The sequence below is a fragment of the Podarcis vaucheri genome (genome assembly GCF_965113315.1).
Source record: "Podarcis vaucheri genome assembly, chromosome: 7".
NCBI classification, from domain to species: Eukaryota; Metazoa; Chordata; class Lepidosauria; order Squamata; family Lacertidae; genus Podarcis; species Podarcis vaucheri.
Window position 1 is genome coordinate 6,835,775 of NC_138765.1, and position 19,328 is coordinate 6,855,102.

At 47.8% G+C, this 19,328-nt stretch overlaps 2 protein-coding genes and 1 long non-coding RNA gene across 8 annotated transcripts in view; 2 read left to right on the forward strand and 1 right to left on the reverse strand.

Annotated features, from left to right (window-relative positions):
• ZNF541 (zinc finger protein 541) overlaps nt 1-2,757 on the forward strand; it is a 39,880-nt gene extending 37,123 nt beyond the window's left edge. For all 5 annotated transcript variants that reach the window (XM_082230951.1, XM_082230950.1, XM_082230954.1 and 2 more), the window contains 3 exons: nt 924-1,105; nt 1,422-1,602; nt 2,562-2,757. In XM_082230951.1, the coding sequence (XP_082087077.1) occupies nt 924-1,105; nt 1,422-1,581 (342 nt within the window). In that variant the 3' untranslated portion in view covers nt 1,582-1,602; nt 2,562-2,757. The remainder of the gene's footprint in view (nt 1-923; nt 1,106-1,421; nt 1,603-2,561) is intronic.
• The window catches only part of LOC309537048, a 50,047-nt gene extending 43,085 nt beyond the window's left edge, over nt 1-6,962 (forward strand). The window contains exon 2 of the long non-coding RNA XR_014221790.1: nt 4,906-6,962. This is a non-coding gene — a long non-coding RNA (uncharacterized lncRNA). The remainder of the gene's footprint in view (nt 1-4,905) is intronic.
• Nucleotides 6,963-7,162: 200 nt separating this feature from the next.
• Nucleotides 7,163-17,211, reverse strand: LOC309536773 (E3 SUMO-protein ligase ZBED1-like). Of its 2 annotated transcripts, none has more exons than XM_082231076.1 (3): nt 17,105-17,211; nt 11,107-11,263; nt 7,163-10,240 (listed from the first exon to the last, which is right to left on the reverse strand). In XM_082231076.1, exons 2-3 carry the CDS (start codon nt 11,255-11,257, stop codon nt 8,190-8,192), a joined length of 2,202 nt encoding a protein of 733 aa, XP_082087202.1. In that variant the 5' UTR covers nt 11,258-11,263; nt 17,105-17,211; the 3' UTR covers nt 7,163-8,189. The 2 variants fall into 2 exon arrangements, with proteins under 2 accessions (XP_082087202.1, XP_082087201.1); XM_082231075.1 differs by lacking the exon at nt 17,105-17,211 and adding an exon at nt 11,422-11,885.
• Nucleotides 17,212-19,328: the final 2,117 nt, after the last annotated feature.

The window sequence follows — 19,328 nt, forward strand, 5'->3', positions numbered from 1 at the left end:
TCGGAAAAGCAGCAATTGGATATCGCTAGGAGCCACCCACCTAGAGGCCGCTCAAGGCTGGCCCATCCATTCCGGAAGGAGTGTAAGAACTGCTGTGTTGGTTTAAACTGGACTCGGCAGCCTCTTTGTAGACGCAGCTTGTGCATTTTCTCAGAAGGGCTGAGGATTTAATTTCATCCTGAAAACAGCAGCTGAGGTTCTCAGGAATCCAAATCCTGTGCCAGTTCCACATTCCATATAGAGTTGGGTATAGGTGCAATTATGAAAGGTGCCTACTTCAAGCCCTGGTGAGAATTCATTGTACCACTGGATATGTAAAAAATGATTCTTCACAACTTTTGATAAAGAAACGAAGCACATTTGAATCCTCGCCCCAAAATAAACTGGATGAAGGGGCAAAGCAGACATGATAGTCAATCACATGAATGTCGCTTACATAATTCATTTTCTTTAGTAAATATCAGCAGTGTTGAGGGATTTTGCCCTTGGCTGTGGTCTGTGTCTGAGCTGGTGGAGCTGGAACTGATTCAGATGAGGACCTTAACCAGGGCAAAGAGTTAAAGATCTCCATCCCCATGCTGCTGCTATTTGTTTCAATAAAAACAAGCACTTGGCAGCCATTATGTGATTAACTTCATGCCCCTCCCTTTAACCCTTCGTCTAGCTTGCTGTGGGAACGAATGGAGTTCTGGTCCACATCTTGCCTCTGAATGTTCTGCATCTCCTGAATACTACATTCCTTTCAGTGTGGTTCAGATCTGATACCATCTCAAAATGCTAAAGTGCCACCAAGCGTCGCCAGCCACATTGGAAAGATAATGAATTTATCTTCAGATTCTTTATTGGGCTTTGCCAGAGACTTAATAATAGTGTGAGAAGGAGAATTACTACTGTGTAAAACACCAATGTTTCATGACTTGCAGATAGCGTGCAGCCCAAAGAAACGGCACTGCCACCTGCCTAAACAGGAGAATAAGCTAAAACCAAGGAATTACAAAAAATCAGCACAGAGCACTTTCAGTCCAGCCAGCAGCCAGAAAGAAACTTTAGATAGGCCCAGAAGCACAGGCAGTCAGGGTGTGTTCCCGTGTAAAGAATGTACAAGGTAACAATTCAACGTTTTGGTTTCTTGTGCCATTTTTTAAAAATAAGTCCACTTGGTGCTTAGCCATAAACTTGTCCCCAGCCCCCTTCCCTTTTTATAGTTGGCTTACTATGGCACTTTGGGCAGGGTTCATGCCGATCGCCACCCTTTGTGCCCATCGCTAAGCGAGAAAGAAAACCCCACCCTTTGTCAGGGGGGAGATCATATTCTTCCTGTTGCACCGAAACTGGGATTATGCGTGCGTCACTCTCGCATTGCTGTAGCATCTCACCTGAGTACTGAAAACCCCTGGCCTTTATCTCCCGTTTACATCTAGAGTGTTTGACAAGATAAAAAGCCGGAATGCTCACATGAAGCGCCATCGGCTGCAGGACCAGATGGAACCGATGATAAAGATTAAGTGGCCCATGAAGCATCTGAAAAATGAGCCAGAGAAGCAAGAAAGGAACTCGGATGTTGATTTCCTCCAGTGGTAACTGGGAAGGCGCAGTTTCAGGGTGAGATTGCTGGTCAACTAGAAAGTGCCAGTGAAACCAGCCAAGATTTCAGTTTTTGGTGTGTGTTTTTAACCCTATAGCACCCGTTCATTCACTTGAGCGGGTTGACATTAGGTTCGTGCACTGTACACAATAGCCTCTATATGCTACTGGGAGCACAGGAACTGATTTTTTAAAGAAAATAAAATACTCGTAAATAGCTTCTAGCTTGAACTCAGATGAACTAGAAGTAGCAAATAAGTGCTCCGTTGTACTTTCAAATGGGCATCCATCTGTGGCTATTGTGGGGCAGAATTTGATGGTATGGATGGCACAGGGCTGCTATCCACAAACAGCCCACCTGCTTTTCTGACCTTCCATAATGTCTAGTAGCAAAATTCAGCATGTGATTGGACATCACACTGTGTCTCAACGCCCGTGGAGGCAGCCAGTGACAAGAGGGAGCAGGGAAATCCTGAGTGTTGGTATCACATCACGTGATGCGTTTCACAAGGTGGGGCAGAGGACGAGGAGAATGTGCGGGGGAAGCCTTGTTATGGCAATGGTAATCCTTGTGTAGGATGGGCTCGTAGGATACCACCCGTGATTGCATTTTTGGGAGCAGCCCTGTGCCAGCCATGACATCTAGTGAATGGCAGGGTTTGCTAGGTGTTGACTTAAGCCCCATTAAAACTTCAGCTGGGGTCAGGTTTGACGAAAATAAAAAGCAGGATTTTGGCATTCAGTTGGCTCATGCTTAAATTTACCATAGAAAAGGAGGTGTGTGAGTTAATTGAGTCTGCATTAAATTCCAATTAGCCACAGTTGTAAGGATCCTATACAGCTGCCAATAACTGTAAAATAGCTTTTGCTCAATTACAGGGATGCTTGTTCGCGCTTTTGTTCAATTACAGAATGAAAGGCCTCGTTCTGCTGAAATGTTATGAGTAACCCCAGTTCTCCCGCTCCCTCTCTTCCAGGGTTCTGTTATTTTTTTGGAGGACGGACGGAGTAGGCCAATCAATGAGAAATCACCATTGTATTTAGTATCTTTTTTGTGATTGATGTTCACACAACTGCTTTTTGATTCACGCTGTAGTACCACATTGATCTGCGTTATTGTTATTTTGTATGCACTCACAGTGTTGCTTAATTAAATTGGGTTCCACAACTGAAGTTGTAATGTCGTCCTGAATTCTTAAATCAGAGGATAAACATCCAGACACGTGTGGAGGGAAGGGGGCAACAGCCATCACAGTTGCTGGTGGGACTCAAACTACAGGCCTTCTAGGAGCTGTGCTGGACTGCGGTATACTGAACCACTCCAGCTCTTTGGAAACCACAGACTTGCTTGGGCCCAAGTAATTGGAATAGCACTTTCCCTTATTCAACTGCGGGAAAACTGATTGGGTTAGGGTTTCTGTGTGTATTTCCCTTTTGTCAGTAAGTAGCAGTGTATTCAAGAAAGAATTTGTGCATCCAGCTCAGTGTTTCCCAAACTTGGGTCTCCAGCTGTTTTTGAACTACAATCCCCATCATCCCTGACCACTGGTATCTAGGGATAATGGGAGTTGTAGTCCAGAAACATTTTGCCCAGCCGTCCGGTTTCATGCTTCAGCCAGTCTCTGCAAGAAGACACAGTACCCCTTCAATGAGCAGCAGTCAGTTTTGGCAATGACCTGTGTAGCTAATCACTGCCTGTCGGGCCCGATTCGTGTTTCATGAGAAGCACTTTCTTGCGATGGGGGTCCACGCAGGGCCAACATGGGTGTTGCTTCTTTCCTAGAGAAGGTGCAAGAGGAAGGTCCAACCTGCCTTTTATGGAGTCTGATGAGACTAACTTGCCATCGAGTTTAACCTCAGACTGCACGGTGAGGCAACACATCCATCACCACCCCCACCCCCCAGCTACACAGTCCAAATTAGGAAGAGAGAGGGTGTACTGTACTGCAGAAAACAAATTCCTTCATGTGAGTTTCCCTCAAAAAATCCAAACCACTATAGGAGAGGCAGGATGTTTCCTTGCTACTTCCCCTCACACGCATCCTGTGCTGCGGTAGGAAACGAGCTGGGCAGAGGTGAATCCAGATCTGGGTTCATTACAAGTTATAGTTAAACATGCAAGGAGGAGTTTTGCATCGGCTGCTGCAAACTCACCCATAGGGTTTCAGCAGTGATAGTCTCTTCTGCAGCTGCATATTCTAACATAATGCTGCAGTTCCACAGAGACCAAAAATACACTAAAATGTCACACATTAAAAACTTCCCTAAACAGGGCTGCCTTCAGATGTCCTCTAAATGTCAGGTAGTTGTTTATCTCTTTGACATCTGAAGGGAGGGCGTTACACAGAACGGGCACCACTACCAAGAAGGCCCTCTGTCTGGTTCCCTGTAACCTCACTTCTCGCAATGAGGGAACCACCAGAAGGCCCTCGGAGCTGGACCTCAGTGTCCGGGCTGAATGATGGGGGTGGAGACGCTCCTTCAGGTATACAGGACCGAGGTCTGACATACTTGACATACTTGTGTAAAAGGTGTTAAAACTTAGCAGCTAGAAGATAACTTGAGTCAGAATTGGGCAACTAGCCGCCTTGCTTGCCCCTTTGCAGCTAGCCCCTAGGGCAGCTGAAATTCGGCTCCCACTTGCTACTACTGGACAGGCTTATCAGTTTGTGTATTTCAGAACAAAACTTAACAATTGTATAAACTTCAGCAGAGCCCATGAATAACAAAACTGAACTATTTTTTTTAAAGATTTTATTTTGTCCATTGAAAATGCTCATCTTTCCAGTTAGACCCAGTGTTACGCTTTTAAAGTACCGCACCTTGAAGCAGGTTATTGCACCATTATTTTGCATAAGCAGCACAGCGATGAAAAGAAAAATCACAAACACAAACTTGTGTAACTTGGCAGTGGTGTCAGTGGTGGTGACCGAGACGGATTTCATTATTTGGAATTCTTCAGCTGCTGTTTCTTTTCTCCAGATGGGTTTGTTTTTATTTAAGATGGCGAAGGCAGTGAGTTTTCGGCCTCACTAATGAATAGTGCAATCCAGGTTCTTGGAAAGCTACTGGGATTTACGAGACTTTCCCATTTCATTCCATATCAGAAAGAACTGCAGCTGGATGCAACCAGCAAAAGTGTGCACACAGAGACTGTGGAATGAAATGAAGAAAGTAATTTGAAAGAAAAAAAATGAAAATGGCACTGAAATGCAAAGACTTTGTTGAATATGGTAGATATGAACTCAAGTTGTGGACCCTAAACTGTGTTTTATATCATCAACAAGGTCCGTATAGTAAAAGCTATGGTTTTCCCAGTAGTGATGTATGGAAGTGAGAGCTGGATCATAAAGAAGGCTGATCGCCAAAGAACGGATGCTTTTGAATTCTGGTGCTGGAGGAGATTCTTGAGAGTCCCATCGACTGCAAGAAGATCAAACCTCTCCATTCTGAATGAAATCAGCCCTGAGTGCTCACTGGAAGGACAGATCCTGAAGCTGAGGCTCCAAGACTTTGGCCACCTCGTGAGAAGAGAAGACTCCCTGGAAAAGACCCTGATGCTGGGAAAGATGGAGGGCACAAGGAGAAGGGGACGACAGAGGACAAGATGGTTGGACAGTGTTCTCGAAGGTACCAGCATGAGTTTGACCAAACTGCGGGAGGCAGTGGAAGACAGAAGTGCCTGGCGTGCTCTAGTCGTGTCGGACAAAGAGTCGGACACGACTAAACAACAACAACATCCTACATACCGGCAGACAGTGTTACAAGTTGTTCCACGCTGGAAGAATTGAAAGTGAAGGAGGAAAGACTGGAAGAGTATTGTAAGCCAAGGGGCGAAGATCAGATGGTGTAATAAACTGGACACATACCAGATGGGATGTTGGAAAATGGTAGACTGAGTGATGATGAAGAATGTATTTGCCTTTGAAAGAAGATCATTGGGGAATCTCCAATTCTCCACTCAGGAAAGACCTTAACTGCCAGCAAGAAAGATTTTGTCAAAAGAGCTGCCACTTTTGCGGGACAGACTGAAATGGCCGCAAAAAGAAACAGGAACAGCTTACAAGGATGACAAGCAAACCCCTGAAGCCATAAAGATGAATGAAGAAGAGTTACAGAACCTGGAAGAGCTGAAGGAGGAAAAGTCAAAACTTTGCAAGTCTGAAGAGCTTGCTAATGGCTGAAAAAACCTCATTATCAGCTCTTTTATAATGACAATTTCTCTGAAGAGTTGTTGAACCAATGAAAGAGGTTTGGGGGTGGGGGAGATAAGCATTTTTATGACAGGGCTCAAAATTGGAGCCACCTGGGAGCATTAATTGCACCCTGAAGTTGCACCCCAGCTGTGCAACTCCCTCCCCTTAGGGACACTGAAGGCCTTGACACTTACGGAATTTCACTGCAGCATAAAGACGTTCCTGTTTTTCCAAGCCTCTGGTGGCTACGTCAATAATATCTTCAGCTTCTGTATTTTTGTGTTGATTATAATGGTTTTATTGTTCACGCTCCTACCCTCAGTCACCCTCGATGGGAGATTGCTACTCCAGAACTCGCAAGTACTTCTCACAGGGTCACGCTCATGTATCTGGAGTCGAGTGGCACACTTTCTTTTTAAACCGTTGCTGTTCTTCCTTGACACTTCCAGGATGTTGCAGAGATTGGGTTACGAACACAGAGCCCAGCCATGGGGTGTACTAGCCTGTGTGGCTACTTGCAAAACGTGACCTGCGAGCATAGCTCCGAGTCCCACATCTCACTTAAAATCAGCAAACGCGTTTTTAAAAAGGAATCCGACTCCGCGATATCCACTCTCTCGTGCTGCTGCTAATTGACTCAAAGCGGCTTCGAGGACAAGCAGTTAAACATTTAGTGCAACTAATCAACAACATCAAAGGTTTTCTTCTAAAGGAGAAAGGCTCAGTCTTCGGTTACGTGCAGCAGGGGTCACTGCAGCAAGACTTCGAAAATAGCCTTAAAGAGATATACCTACAGTGCTGTCTGCTTTGTCATAAAAGGGCACCACAGTGCAAATTCTTTTCAAGGCATACTTTGTCGTTCTTAACCCTCGCCCTAGTCCTTTCCATTCCCTACCCTTCCAACCGTCCAAATTCAGATGCAACTCTAAAGCATCATCTGAAAAACAAAACATTGCTAGAAGTTCAGCCTGGGGGGTTCATCCAAACGTTCGTTTGCCCTGCCACTTCCCTCCAGGAAAACCTATAGTTTGCTGCTGAATTGGAACAAACAATCGGGCTTTCCATTGGGCAAAATATTCCTGGAATACAGAGGGTTGGCTCCTTCCAACTCTACGATTCTGTGTCGTTTGTTCCAAATCAGTGCTGCAGAGTGGATTTTCCAGGAGAAAGCAATGGTGCAAAGGCAAAACCACCTGGACCCAGGCCTAGTAAATGCAAGACAAGCGGAAATGTGGATGAGCCTTAAGAGGTTCATCTCACCTTCAGATCAAGGTGTCACTTTGTGTGAACATCACAAGGTTTTGACCTGCCCAGAGAGGCAGTATCTGAATGGATTTCCTGGAATCTACATAATAAATGCACCACCCACTCACAGACTCTGCAGGTGGAAACATGCGTATTTTGAGCCTCTGGAATCCTCATCACCACTGGTTAGTACAATGCAAGGCAACTGGGAAAGTCTAGGATAGGATTAGCGCTCACCCTCAAGGTACAGCTATACTGCACAGACGTCTTCATTCTGGGTGGAAATGTAGGCTTCCTGCAGCCCACTTACTCCTTGTGTCTTGATGCAGAAGGGTTGCCACAGCGCAGCGTTCTTTTGTTTTTAAAAACGGAAGCACCTAGCTTACTCCGAGGGTGAAGAGGTGTGGGTGGTGGCCTTGCCTGCATTGCGTGGGACTAGCACATGGTAAACATGTGCAGAAAGAACTTTCTCCTAAGGCAGGGTGTGGCTCACCTGTAGACCTCCAAATGTTGAACTCCAGCTCACATCAAGTCCTAGCCGGCAAGGCCAATGGAAGTTGCATCCCAACAACACCTGCCACCTCTGTTTTACAGGATTCCAACACAGGTAAAGGGGTGACGGAGGCTCAAAACACCTATGTCTCCCTCAATGGAAGGGCCTCACAGGAACCTTAAAGGCAAATGAAAAGGAAGACACACACCACAAGCATTATAATGCACTAAACTAAGTGAGCCCCACAAGCTCTGGAGCGATTTCTACATTCTCTCCCTATTTACCTTCTTTTCCAGGGTAAGATAGGTAAATGGTTATTATAGACCTCCAGACTAGGATTGGCCTTCCAGAAACACACCTGTATCTTTTGAGATTATTGTTGGATATGGCCCTTCTAAGGTCTGTTTTCTGCTCCCGAGTCCAGCACACCCTTTCAAGAAAAAACACTACTGAGTTGTAGGTTGAGATACCACTACAGCGAAGAACAAGGGTGAGTTTAGACAGCAGGCAAACTTTCATCTTTAAATTAAGCAGGCAAGATCAGGCCCTGACTGTGCCTCCCCTAAAGTAACCTGAGGGCCAAGGTGTCCCCCTTCCAATACTTTGCATCCCTTCTCATCTCCCAGTGCAGTGGCCACACCATAATACACTGCTCTCGGCACACCTGACTTTCAGTACTGGTTGTGAACCGCCTTACTCAGATTCTCGTTGCCATTTCTCATAGATTCTAAAAAATCGAAATTCTGGTGCAAGAAGAGGATTTGGTCCAGGTTCTCGGGAGCAAGCACACCTCTCCGGTGCTCCAGGGCGCTTTCGCTGGCAGCAAAGGCCTGTTCCGGTGGCACGACTGTGGCCGGGATGGCCAGGTATTGCCGGGCTAACCTGGCTACGGAGGGGAAGCGGTGCTCATTGTTCTTCCACCAGTCTAAGGGGTTTGTGCTGCGCTTGCAGAGAGGCTCCACAATGTAGTTCTCCAGCTGCTGATGGATCTCAGGCATACTCTCCGTGGGGTCCTTCCCCAAAAGGATGTCGTACATACTCTGAGACTGCCCGCTCGGGCCTCTCTCCTTATGGGCGGAGATCTGGCAGGCCGTTTCGCCAACCTCTGCTTTGTAGTCGGCGTTCGGCACCCAGAACTGGTTGGACAGCGGGGACTGGTGGTTGAAGAACTGGGAGAGCATGCTCTTGATCTTTTTGTGCAGCTCGCTCCTCAGACTGGGGCTCAAGAACCTCATTTCCTTGAAACGTGGGTCCAGGAATGAGGCCACCACCGCTGGGCTCTCCAGCAACTTCTCCTCATCCAAGATGCCCCAGCGCTGGGTGAGCTCCGACCTGATGTTGCTCACCACCGTCTTGATGACGCCACTCGCTTCTTCCGATTGCTGCCCTATAGCTGTGACAATGCCATGGATGCACGGCATCAGGGAGGAGATGGAGAAGTTCTGCTCCTCCCGCAAGAAGGACGTGGCGATCTTGAGCGTTCTCATGACGGGCACCAGGTCCTGCAAGAGCTTCCACTGGTGGTCGGCCAAGTTCTGGACCACCGCCGTTCCCTTGGGGTGCTCCTCCAAGACGGACATGATAGCCCACTTGAGGTCCAGCAGGCACTCGCACATCTCAATGGTGGTTATCCACCGAGCCCCCGTGTCCATCACCAACTTCAGCTTCGTCTTGTTGATGGCTTCCAGCTTGCTGTTGAGCGAGCAGGTGGCCTTGGCGTCCTGCTGGAAGTAGCAGACGATGCTGCGCGCCGCGCTCAGGGCCTCTTGCACCTGCTCCACTTCGAGGCCCGCCTTGACGCACAGGTGCAGCAGGTGGGCGGCACAGCACAGGCTGGTCCAGCCGTAGACGCACTTGAGTTGCGAGGAGTTGGCCCCCAAATCCTGTAGGCTGTCGTGCATCACGCAGAAGACAGACTTGTTGGACAGCCCAAAGTCCGTCAGGACCGAGTACAGCCGGTCTCCCAAGTTACTCTCCCCTTTATCCTCGTGCACCTGCTGGGTCTCCAAGATACACCTCGCCCGCCTCCACTCCCCGTCGATGAAGTTAGTCATGATGGTCAAGTAGGTCTGGTTGGGCTGGGACAGCCAGAACTCCGCGCAGATCACAATCGACTGGGCCGTTTGCAGGTAGTGTTCGAGGTGTTGCTTGACCACGTTGTACCGGTGCCACAACATGCTAGAGAGCTGCATGGGGGACGGGAGAATAAAGCTAGGTTCTAGATAGCCAATCAGAAGGCCAAAGCCTTTGTCCTTCACCACCGAGAGAGGGTGCAGGTCCCGGAAGATCATTTCCAGCACCAGCTCCAGAATCACGTCCGTCCTGGGTTCCGCGCAGGAGACGGCGTGGTACTGGCTGCTGTTTTCGGGCGTGAGCTGGCGGGCCCTTTTTATCGCCGTCTCCTGGGCCACGTAGTCGGGGTCGGGAACCTGGTCGTCCTTCAGCTGAGAGAGCAGCGTGTCACGGATGCTGTGCTTCCTCACGAGGTGCTCCCTCATGGTCGTGGTGCTGTTGTGGAAGGAGAGCTGCTTCTTGCAGACGTTGCACTCCACGTAGGCATCCCCCAGCTTCGTGTAGTAGTTCCACACCTTGGATTTGCGGCGGTCGACGTAGAGGGAGGCGCTCGTCCCGTCGTGGCCGCCGCCTTTCTCGCGCCTCCGCCTGGTGCACGGACCCAGGTTGGCTGGCATCGCGCAGGTATTGAAGACCATGGATATTTCCTCTGCGGGAATAAGAGGAGAGGTCAGGAACCTTTTGCCCAACACAGGGCTCGAACCCACAACCCTGAGATTAAGAGTCTCATGCTCTACTGACTGAGCTAAAGTAAAGGTAAAGGGACCCCTGACCATTAGGTCTAGTCATGGCTGACTCTGGGGTTGCGGCACTCATCTCGCTCCATTGGCCGGGGGAGCCGGTGTACAGCTTCCGGGTCACGTGGCCAGCATGACTAAGCCGCTTCTGATGAACCAGAACAGTGCATGGAAATGCTGTTTACCTTCCCGCCGGAGCGGTACCTAGTTGCCTACTTGCACTTTGACGTGCTTTCGAACTGCTAAGTTGGCTGGCAGGAGCAGGGACCGAGCAACGGGAGCTCACCCCGTCGCGGGGATTCGAACCGCCGACCTTCTGATCGGCAAGTCCTAGGCTCTGTGGTTTAACCACAGCGCCACCCGCATCCCTACTGACTGAGCTATCCCAGCTTTAATATCGTAAATTGTAGCAATGCAATGTTCAGTTTAAGCTGGTAAATGAGCTTAGTAGATTTTTAGCCTGGTTATGCAAATATGGATAGTTTTGGGGGTTTTGGTATTTGTTGCTATAATTTTCGCTCTATAACACGCACCCGACCATAACACGCACGTAGTTTTTAGAGGAGGAAAACCCGTAGGCATGCCACCTGTAGGCATTCCCTCCATAACACGCACAGACATTTTAGGAGGAAAAAAGTGAGTGTTATGGTGCAAAAAATACGGTATATTTAAAAGGAGGGAGAGGGGTTCTCCATACACAATTTTGTGGCAAAGTGGCATATAAATAAACAGATAAGGCTGATCGCAACGGAGGATGCGAGGAAGGGAGCGTCCATACCTTGTACTGTCTGAGGGTAGGATGGTGCAAGAATAGGGAGGGTTTGCACTTCTATGATCTCCTCCTTGGGCTGGGCATCCCCTTCGCTATCCTCTAGCTTGACGCATTTCTGCAAGAATTCGCTGACCCTTTTGGAGCTCACATCTTCCATTTCGGTCTTGTGGGGAATCGAAGAGGAGGGGAGAGAAACAGTGAGAAAAAGCAGCACAAGAGTGTAGATACACACACATGCACACACACACACACACAGAGAGAGAGAGAGAGAGCGAGAGAGCGCGCTTCTGCCCCACAATAAGAGCTGCATGGGTAAATTACCTTCACTTTGACACCTACTTCCATTGAAACCACTTCCTCGCAGGAAAGTGGAAAGTGAAGTCTTTGCAAGATCGGGGCCTTCAGGTGAAATAAATAAGGAATCAAGAGCAAGGCATCAGTTCTAGAAAGGTTCTGCGTGAAATCCAATTTTTAAAAGATCTATGAATTGCATGACCTATATATAAGAACAGGGGTGTTGAATAAAATACTGTGGGGACCAAAGTTGGATGAACTGCCCCAGAAGGAGCACGACGTGTCCCCCAGTAAAGGTACTATCCCACCCCTAACACCCCATACACCCAGCCCCTGCTACTTCCAGGTAAGCCTGGAGAAGATCACTGTATGAAGCACAAGAAAGCGGCTGCCCGTCAGTGTCAACTGCACTTAAATGGACTCGATATAAGGCTGCTTCTGATAACACTTCCTATGTTCCTGTGCATCCATGTCGTGACTGAAATCTAAGCAACTCCTCCATCAGGCAGGGTCTTGCTAGAGTCGGCTTAGGGACAGCAAAGGAGTCCGGCACCAGTAAGCTTGTCCATGCGATTCCTGCATTCCTGGGAGTTAGACTAATCATGGGTCGGCAAACTAAGGTCCGCGTGCTGGATCAGGCCCAACTGCCTACTGGATCCGGCCCGTGGACGGTCCGAGAATCGCCATGTGGATTGCCAGTGTGCGCGTTCTTTCCCTCTCCCTCACACGGTGGTGGCACCTCCTCCCTCCCTCCCCCTGGCTTCTCCCCGCCCTGCCTAGAGAAGGAAGAGGGCTGGCTTTGTTGGTGCCAGCAGCAGCAGCAGCAGCAGCGCTCGAGCGGCTGCCATTTTAAGCAGCCCCTCTCCAGAGCCCTTTCGCGTGCCGCTCATCGTTCCCCCGCTGCCGCCAGCCCCTGCCGCTCGCAAGACACAGGTAAGCAGCCACCGGGGCTCGTGGTGCTCTTGCACCTGCCCCCCAAAAAATATAGTCGGGCCCCCACAAGGTCGGAGGGACAGTGGACCGGCCCCCTGCTGAAAAAGTTTTCTGACCCCTGAACTATAGGATCCATGGGGTCCCTTCCAACTCTACGATTCTCTAATTCAACTGGACCAGAGACCACATCCTTGTTTGCACTGGAACCACACTGCAACCACAACACACCGGTATTAACTAACACAAAAGCAGAAGCTCCGAGACTTGCCAAAAGCTAGATTAGAGGAGAGGCTTACTGGCTTCGAATTCTGAACAAATGAAACTGATTTGTAGAAATGTTACCTGGGGGGGAAATTACGAGAGAGAGACATTGCACACACTTTTGTAAATCAAGAAAATATTTAATAAAAACAAACAAACAAAAAATTATTATTACAGCCAACCCCCTTTGCAAGGATCCAAAGGATGGAACTCCCAGTGTCCTGCAACCAATAATAATAATAAGAAAAGCTGCCCCAAATTTAAATAATTCAAGTTGTAAATCTTAGCAACTGGTTTTCCAACCATGCCAGTTTGGGGGAAAGAGAACTTGAAGCAGCTGCATGCACTGTTCGCACAAGGAGCAGAGTGACTATAATTTATGGGAGGGGGTGAGAGTCCCTGAAGGTCACCTGCCCCATGACACACTCCTCTATAAACTGAAGGTGTTTTACAGTAACATTCACTAGATGCTAGTGGTGCAGGAAATCATATAAATGCCATATGCCCTCTACAGTGGTACCTCGCAAGACGAATGCCTCGCAAGATGAAAAACTCGCTAGACGAAAGGGTTTTGCGTTTTTTGAGTCGTTCCGCAAGACGAATTTCCCTATGGGCTTGCTTCGCAAGACGAAACGTCTTGCGAGTTCTTGCGAGTTTGTTTCCTTTTTCTTAAAGCCGCTAAGCCGTTAATAGCCGTGCTTCGCAAGACGAAAAAACCGCAAGACGAAGAGACTCGCGGTACGGATTAATTTCATCTTGCGAGGCACCACTGTATTTTTTTTTACTTTCCTCGCAAGCATCTTTCAGCAGCTTATGACTCAGCTGAACAGCATGTCGTCCTGAGGTGCTCGGCTGGTTTTAAAGGAAGCATAGTTCCTATGTCTTTCAAATGTCCCAGATTTTATTGCTCCGCTTTCCTTTGGACCACATCAGCGGGGCCAAGGGGATTCTGTTATCTGGGCAGCCCAGGGCCTACACACACTGCCCAGGCTTGAGCCCCGGGGAGGTCACTGCGGTGCTGCCAACACAGTGGTTTGACTTCACCCCCAGAGGTGCACTCCATTAATAATAATAATAATAATAAATTTTATTTATACCCCGCCCTCCCCAGCCAGAGCCAGGCTCAGGGCGGCTAACACCAGTAAAATTACAATAAAAACATAATAGGGGGGGGAAACAACAACAACAAAAAACAATTTAAAATACAGGTTAAAATACAGGTTAAAATGCAGCCTCATTTTAAAAGTAGCCCATGGATTAAAACCATAAGGGGAGGGAAACATAAGGGTCAGAAAGTCCAAACCAAAGGAGAACCTTAAGGTCCACAAATGACAACATTTTGGAGGTCCCAATCTAAGGTGGTTAGGTTGGTCTCAACTAGGGCCAGGGCCTTTTCAGTACTGGCCCCGACTTGGTGGAACGCTCTGTCACAAGAGACTAAGGCCCTGTGGGACTTGGCATCTTTCCGCAGGGCCTGCAAGACAGAGCTGTTCCGCCTGGCCTTTGGCCAAGGCACAGTCTGTCCTTTATGCTGCCCTCCCCTTATGGTCTTGATCTAAGGGCTACTTTTAAAATGAGGCTGCATTCTAAATTGTATTTTATTTTTTGTATTTTAAATTGGTCCCCCCCCCATTATGTTTTTATTGTAATTTTACTGGTGTTAGCCGCCCTGAGCCCAGCTTTGGCCGGGGAATAAAAAAATATATATATTATTATTATTAACTGTAGACCTCTTCCCTGCCCATGAGATTTCATGCAGTGTCTGTCTCATGCAACGTAAGCTCCTATTTTGACCCCGGCTGAGCTGCTGCGCTTCACTAACTGAAAAGGAAGGTCATGTCTACAATATGTGCACAGAACAGCAGATCCGGAGGCCCTATGGGAGACCTGGCGCAAACACAGAAATTCGGCACATGTCCAAAGCTCCCTGTTTACCAGAAAGCATTCTGGCTCGACTCAATGGACAGCTACAGCTGCCCCCAACATTGCAACGAGTCTGCCGGAGGCTGTGCCTGGGCATTGTTGCACCTGCAGGGTTATAGAACTGCGGACTTGGAAGGGACCCCGAGGGTCATCCAGTCCAACCTGCTGAAAGCAGGAATATGCAGCTGTTCCATACCGGAACTGAACCTGCAACCTTGGCATTAATAGCACTATGCTCTAGCCAACTGAGCTATCATCCTGCAGGATGAAGCTGGTACCCATTTTAGCCGGCCTACCCATCTGGTTGCTTCCGAGTAAGAAGATCTTCCTATTACAGTGGTACCTCAGGTTACAGACGCTTCAGGTTACAGACTCCGCTAACCCAGAAACAGTGCTTCAGGTTAAGAACTTTGCTTCTGGATGAGAACAGAAATCGAGCTCCGGCGGCGGCGGCGCAGCAGCAGGAGGCCCCATTAGCTAAAGTGGTGCTTCAGGTTAAGAACAGTTTCAGGTTAAGTACAGACCTCGGGAATGAATTACCGTATTTTTTGCACCATAACACTCCTCCTAGAAAGTAAGGGGAAATGTCTGTGCGTGTTATGGAGGGAATGCCTACGGGTGGCATGCCTACAGATTTTCCTCCTCTAAAAACTACGTGTGTGTTATGGTCAGGTGCGTGTTATAGAGCGAAAAATACGGTAAGTACTTAACCCGAGGTACCACTGTACAGTGGTGCCTCGCAAGACGAAAATAATCCGTTCTGTGATTCTCTTCGTCTAGCGGTTTTTTCGTCTTGCGAAGCAAGCCCATTGACGGATTAGAGGATTAGCGCTATTAGCGGCTTATCTGCTGATCGGATCAGCTGATAAGCGGTTTAGCAGCTTAGAAAAAGGGGGGGGGGAGAAAAAAAACCAGCAGGAACTCGCAAGACATTGTCCTCTTGCGAAGCAAGCCCATAGGAGATTCGTTTTGCGAAGCACCTCCAAAACGGAAAACTCTTGCGAGGCATTCGTCTTGCGGGGCACCACTGTACTAAACAAGGTCTGCCAATGAAGCACGGATGTTTTTGCAGATAACCTGAATGGCATTTAGTTCTTGGATTAACCAATTAATACATGTTCATATTGCAAGGTGTGTGTTTAGAATCCTGGAACAAAGGAGACTCTTGCCACCCCCTCAGTACAGAAGAAGACAATTCTGTCTATACAGTGGTACCTCGGGTTAAGTACTTAATTCGTTCCGGAGGTCCGTACTTAACCTGAAGCACCACTTTAGCTAATGGGGCCTCCTGCTGCTGCCACAGCACGATTTCTGTTCTCATCCTGAAGCAAAGTTCTTAACCTGAAGCACTATTTCTGGGTTAGCGGAGTCTGTAACCTGAAATGTATGTAACCCGAGGTACCACTGTACCCAATTTTCATGAAATCGAGCCTTCTGCCAATGCTCAGGTCCTCTTAATCTCCGCAACCTTAACCAGCTGAGAGAAAAGGAACTAGCAGTATTATGGGGTACTTGTTTTGGAAGCCAGGCAGTATTCCTGATTAAACACACCAGCTTTTAAATCCAGGTGAAGCTGGGGGGGGGGATGTGCATCCCTCCTTTTGCAAAATCAGCAGCTCCATCCCTTCTTTTGCAAAATCAGCAGCGCCAAACACCCTTTTGCAACAAGGAGGCGGTGTGGCTTGAAATATTGATTTTTATTTGTCTCCGTGCTCCACATTCCCTGTTCTCATTAAAAAACAACACATACTGAAAGGCTGTTTCACACCGTTAGTGACATTTATAATTAAGCTGACATAGCCGCTTTCCCCCTTTAAACGAATTGGAAGATTTAACCCATTAAACCACACAGCTTAAAGCATGCAGCCTTAGATTTAATATTTAATAGGTCTGCATGTAGCATAACAGGCAAGTCCCATCGTCTACCTTAGACGCACCAAGGACGGGAGCTCCCCCGCCCCAATTTAAATCCATCCATAGACACATCGGAGCCCCCAAGGCAGCCACACGAGAAGAAAACCCTGTAATGCATAAATACACACAAATGTTGTGGCTTGAAACGCGTGAGCCCACGATTCATTCATCCCGTTCCTTGATTTCTACACAACTGCATCAAATATTTCAATTTGCAGAATTTCCCAAGCAGACATCTAGAAGACCAAGCGCGCGCACACGCGCGTAAAATACGGTTAAGCACGCTTAACGTGGGTGGGAAGCGAAGAGGCGCAGTGCTGTGCTACTCCTGGAAATAAAATGCTTTTTCAGCTCCGTCCGTGTTGCAACCCAGACAGCCACCCACCCAGCCAGCCACCCATCGAGAAGGAGAACCGATGGGGCCGGCAAGGGCGCGTTCCTCTTTTTTGCAGGTGGATTTCTCCCCTTCAGAGCCGCTTCCTCCCTTCCCTTTAAAACCCCACATTAAAGAGCCAAGCGCGTCTGCTTTGAGCGCACAGGTGGAAGGAAAGTTTCCCAGAAGCCGAAGGCAGAAAGGAAAGGAGGAAAAGAGCGAGGAGGCGCACAATGAATTTCCACTCCCCTCCGCCTGCATGCGCGCGTGGGTGTACAGATGTCTGGAGATGCGCACTGTACTTACCCCTTTGTTACCATGAGCATAGCGCAGCTTCTCCGGCTCTTTGCAGCCTCACCGCTCCTGGTGCAGCAAAATGGGATTACAGCCTAACCTTTCATCTGGAAGCGATTCCTTTAGGGCTCCTCTGAAAAGTTCACAGCGGGGCGAAAAGCGTCCCTAGTCGGGGCAACCTTATTCCCAAAAGGCAAAAGGGCGCACCACCGCCAACGCCTTTCAAAATATTGCATTTTTTTAAGGAAGGCTGCAATCAGGGGGGGGGGAAGCCACATGGCAAATTTATTTAGGGAGCTGGACAGAAGCACCTGATTGCACCTGTTTTGTTATTATTAATAGAGTACCTAACATTTGCTTTGCACTGCAGAGAGGCGAAAGGACAATGCAGCCATTGTCCGCAACCTCACTAAAGGAATCGGGGATGGGGAGGGAAGAGGAAAGCAAGCAAAACTTCAGGTGTTGATTCTTTAAGTTGCAAAAACTCAGCACTATTGTTGGGGAAAGTTAAAAGGTTCCTAGATGGAAGGTATCTCTTACAGAAACCCAAAAGAAAAGGATGAAAACTCCAAGTGAAAAAATAGGCCTTTATTGAAATACAAATGCACATAGGGGCAGCCTCAAAAGTTAGCAGACGATTGTGGTGAACCATATCCAATGCAATGCTTTGTATCCATTCCAAGATTACACATGTGATTTCTATTGATCACGCAAAGCATCGCAGCAATCTTAGTTGTTGCAACCCAAACTATACCAATCAAAATCATTTAGCTCAGCCCTCGTAGTATCATGTGATTACATATACAGTACTCATTTTTCAGTATCTTCCTTTCTTAAGGCTTTGACTAATTTACCTATTCATTTAATGTCTCTCAACATCCCCTTTCATCTGTCTACAAAACAATTCAAGATTAAGCAAAATTGCCACGCTTAGCCAATTCTCTTTTCGTGTATACAGTGGTCACCGTGGACTCTTGACAGTTCATTCTCTTGCTATATACAATACCTAAAACTCATTTTGTACCATAAAAGGTAGGCCAGCACAGGCTTTTCACCTAGGCCGTAAGCTCGGAGGAAAATGGAATCATCGAAATGATGCAGCTTTTATGAAATTGCTATTTTTGCCATCAGTATCAACTCACCTGCGCCTCTTGCTAAGTACACAGTGCACACAAACGCGCAGCCCTTACAGTCTTCTGATTGATGGGATGAGAACCTAAGGGAAACTAGAAATGATGCATTTTGGTGGGGGCAGGCTGCTATATATAGCTGCTCCTTTTCTGGCCAACGGATGGGGCTGGAATAGTGGAACCATCAAGGATATGCCATTTCACCTGCTTTGCCTCACCTCCCTGCCTCGGGCTGTAAAGGTAAAGGGACCCCTGACCATTAGGTCCAGTCGTGACCGACTCTGGGGTTGCGGCGCTCATCTCGCTTTATTGGCTGAGGGAGCCGGCGTACAGCTTCCGGGTCATGTGGCCAGCATGACTAAGCCGCTTCTGGTGAACCAGAGCAGCGCACGGAAACGCCGTTAACCTTCCCGCCGGAGTGGTACCTATTTATCTACTTGCACTTTGATGTGCTTCAAACTGTCAGGTTGGCAGGAGAAGGACCGAGCAACGGGAGCTCACCCCGTTGCGGGGATTCGAACCGCTGACCTTCTGATCAGCAAGTCCTAGGCCCTGTGGTTTAACCCACAGCGCCACCTGCATCCCTTGCCTGGGGCCATATTAGGTGCTTAATTAGATGCTTAATTATTATTGGGTTTCTCTCTTTCTTAAAAAAAAGGCCAATGTTTGTTGATTTGTTATTATTTATTAAACTTCTATACCATCCCTTCATCCAAGGTTTACATTGTAAACACAAAAATACATACCATAGTAACAAACAAAAAACATTAATATCCCCACACAGTATTATTATTTTAATTATGTTTATTATCATAAACATACATACAAACACATAACAATACAGACAATAAGGGAACTATACGGGGAACACATTCAGTATGTGTATATATAAATAAACAAATTACAGAGATGCAGATGCATATACAGTGGTACCTTGGGTTACATACGCTTCAGGTTACAGACTCCGCTAACCCAGAAATAGTATCTTGGGTTAAGAACTTTGCTTCAGGATGAGAACAGAAATCGTGCGGTGGCAGCGGGAGGCCCCATTAGCTAAAGTGGTGCTTCAGGTTAAGAACAGTTTCAGGTTAAGAACGGACCTCCAG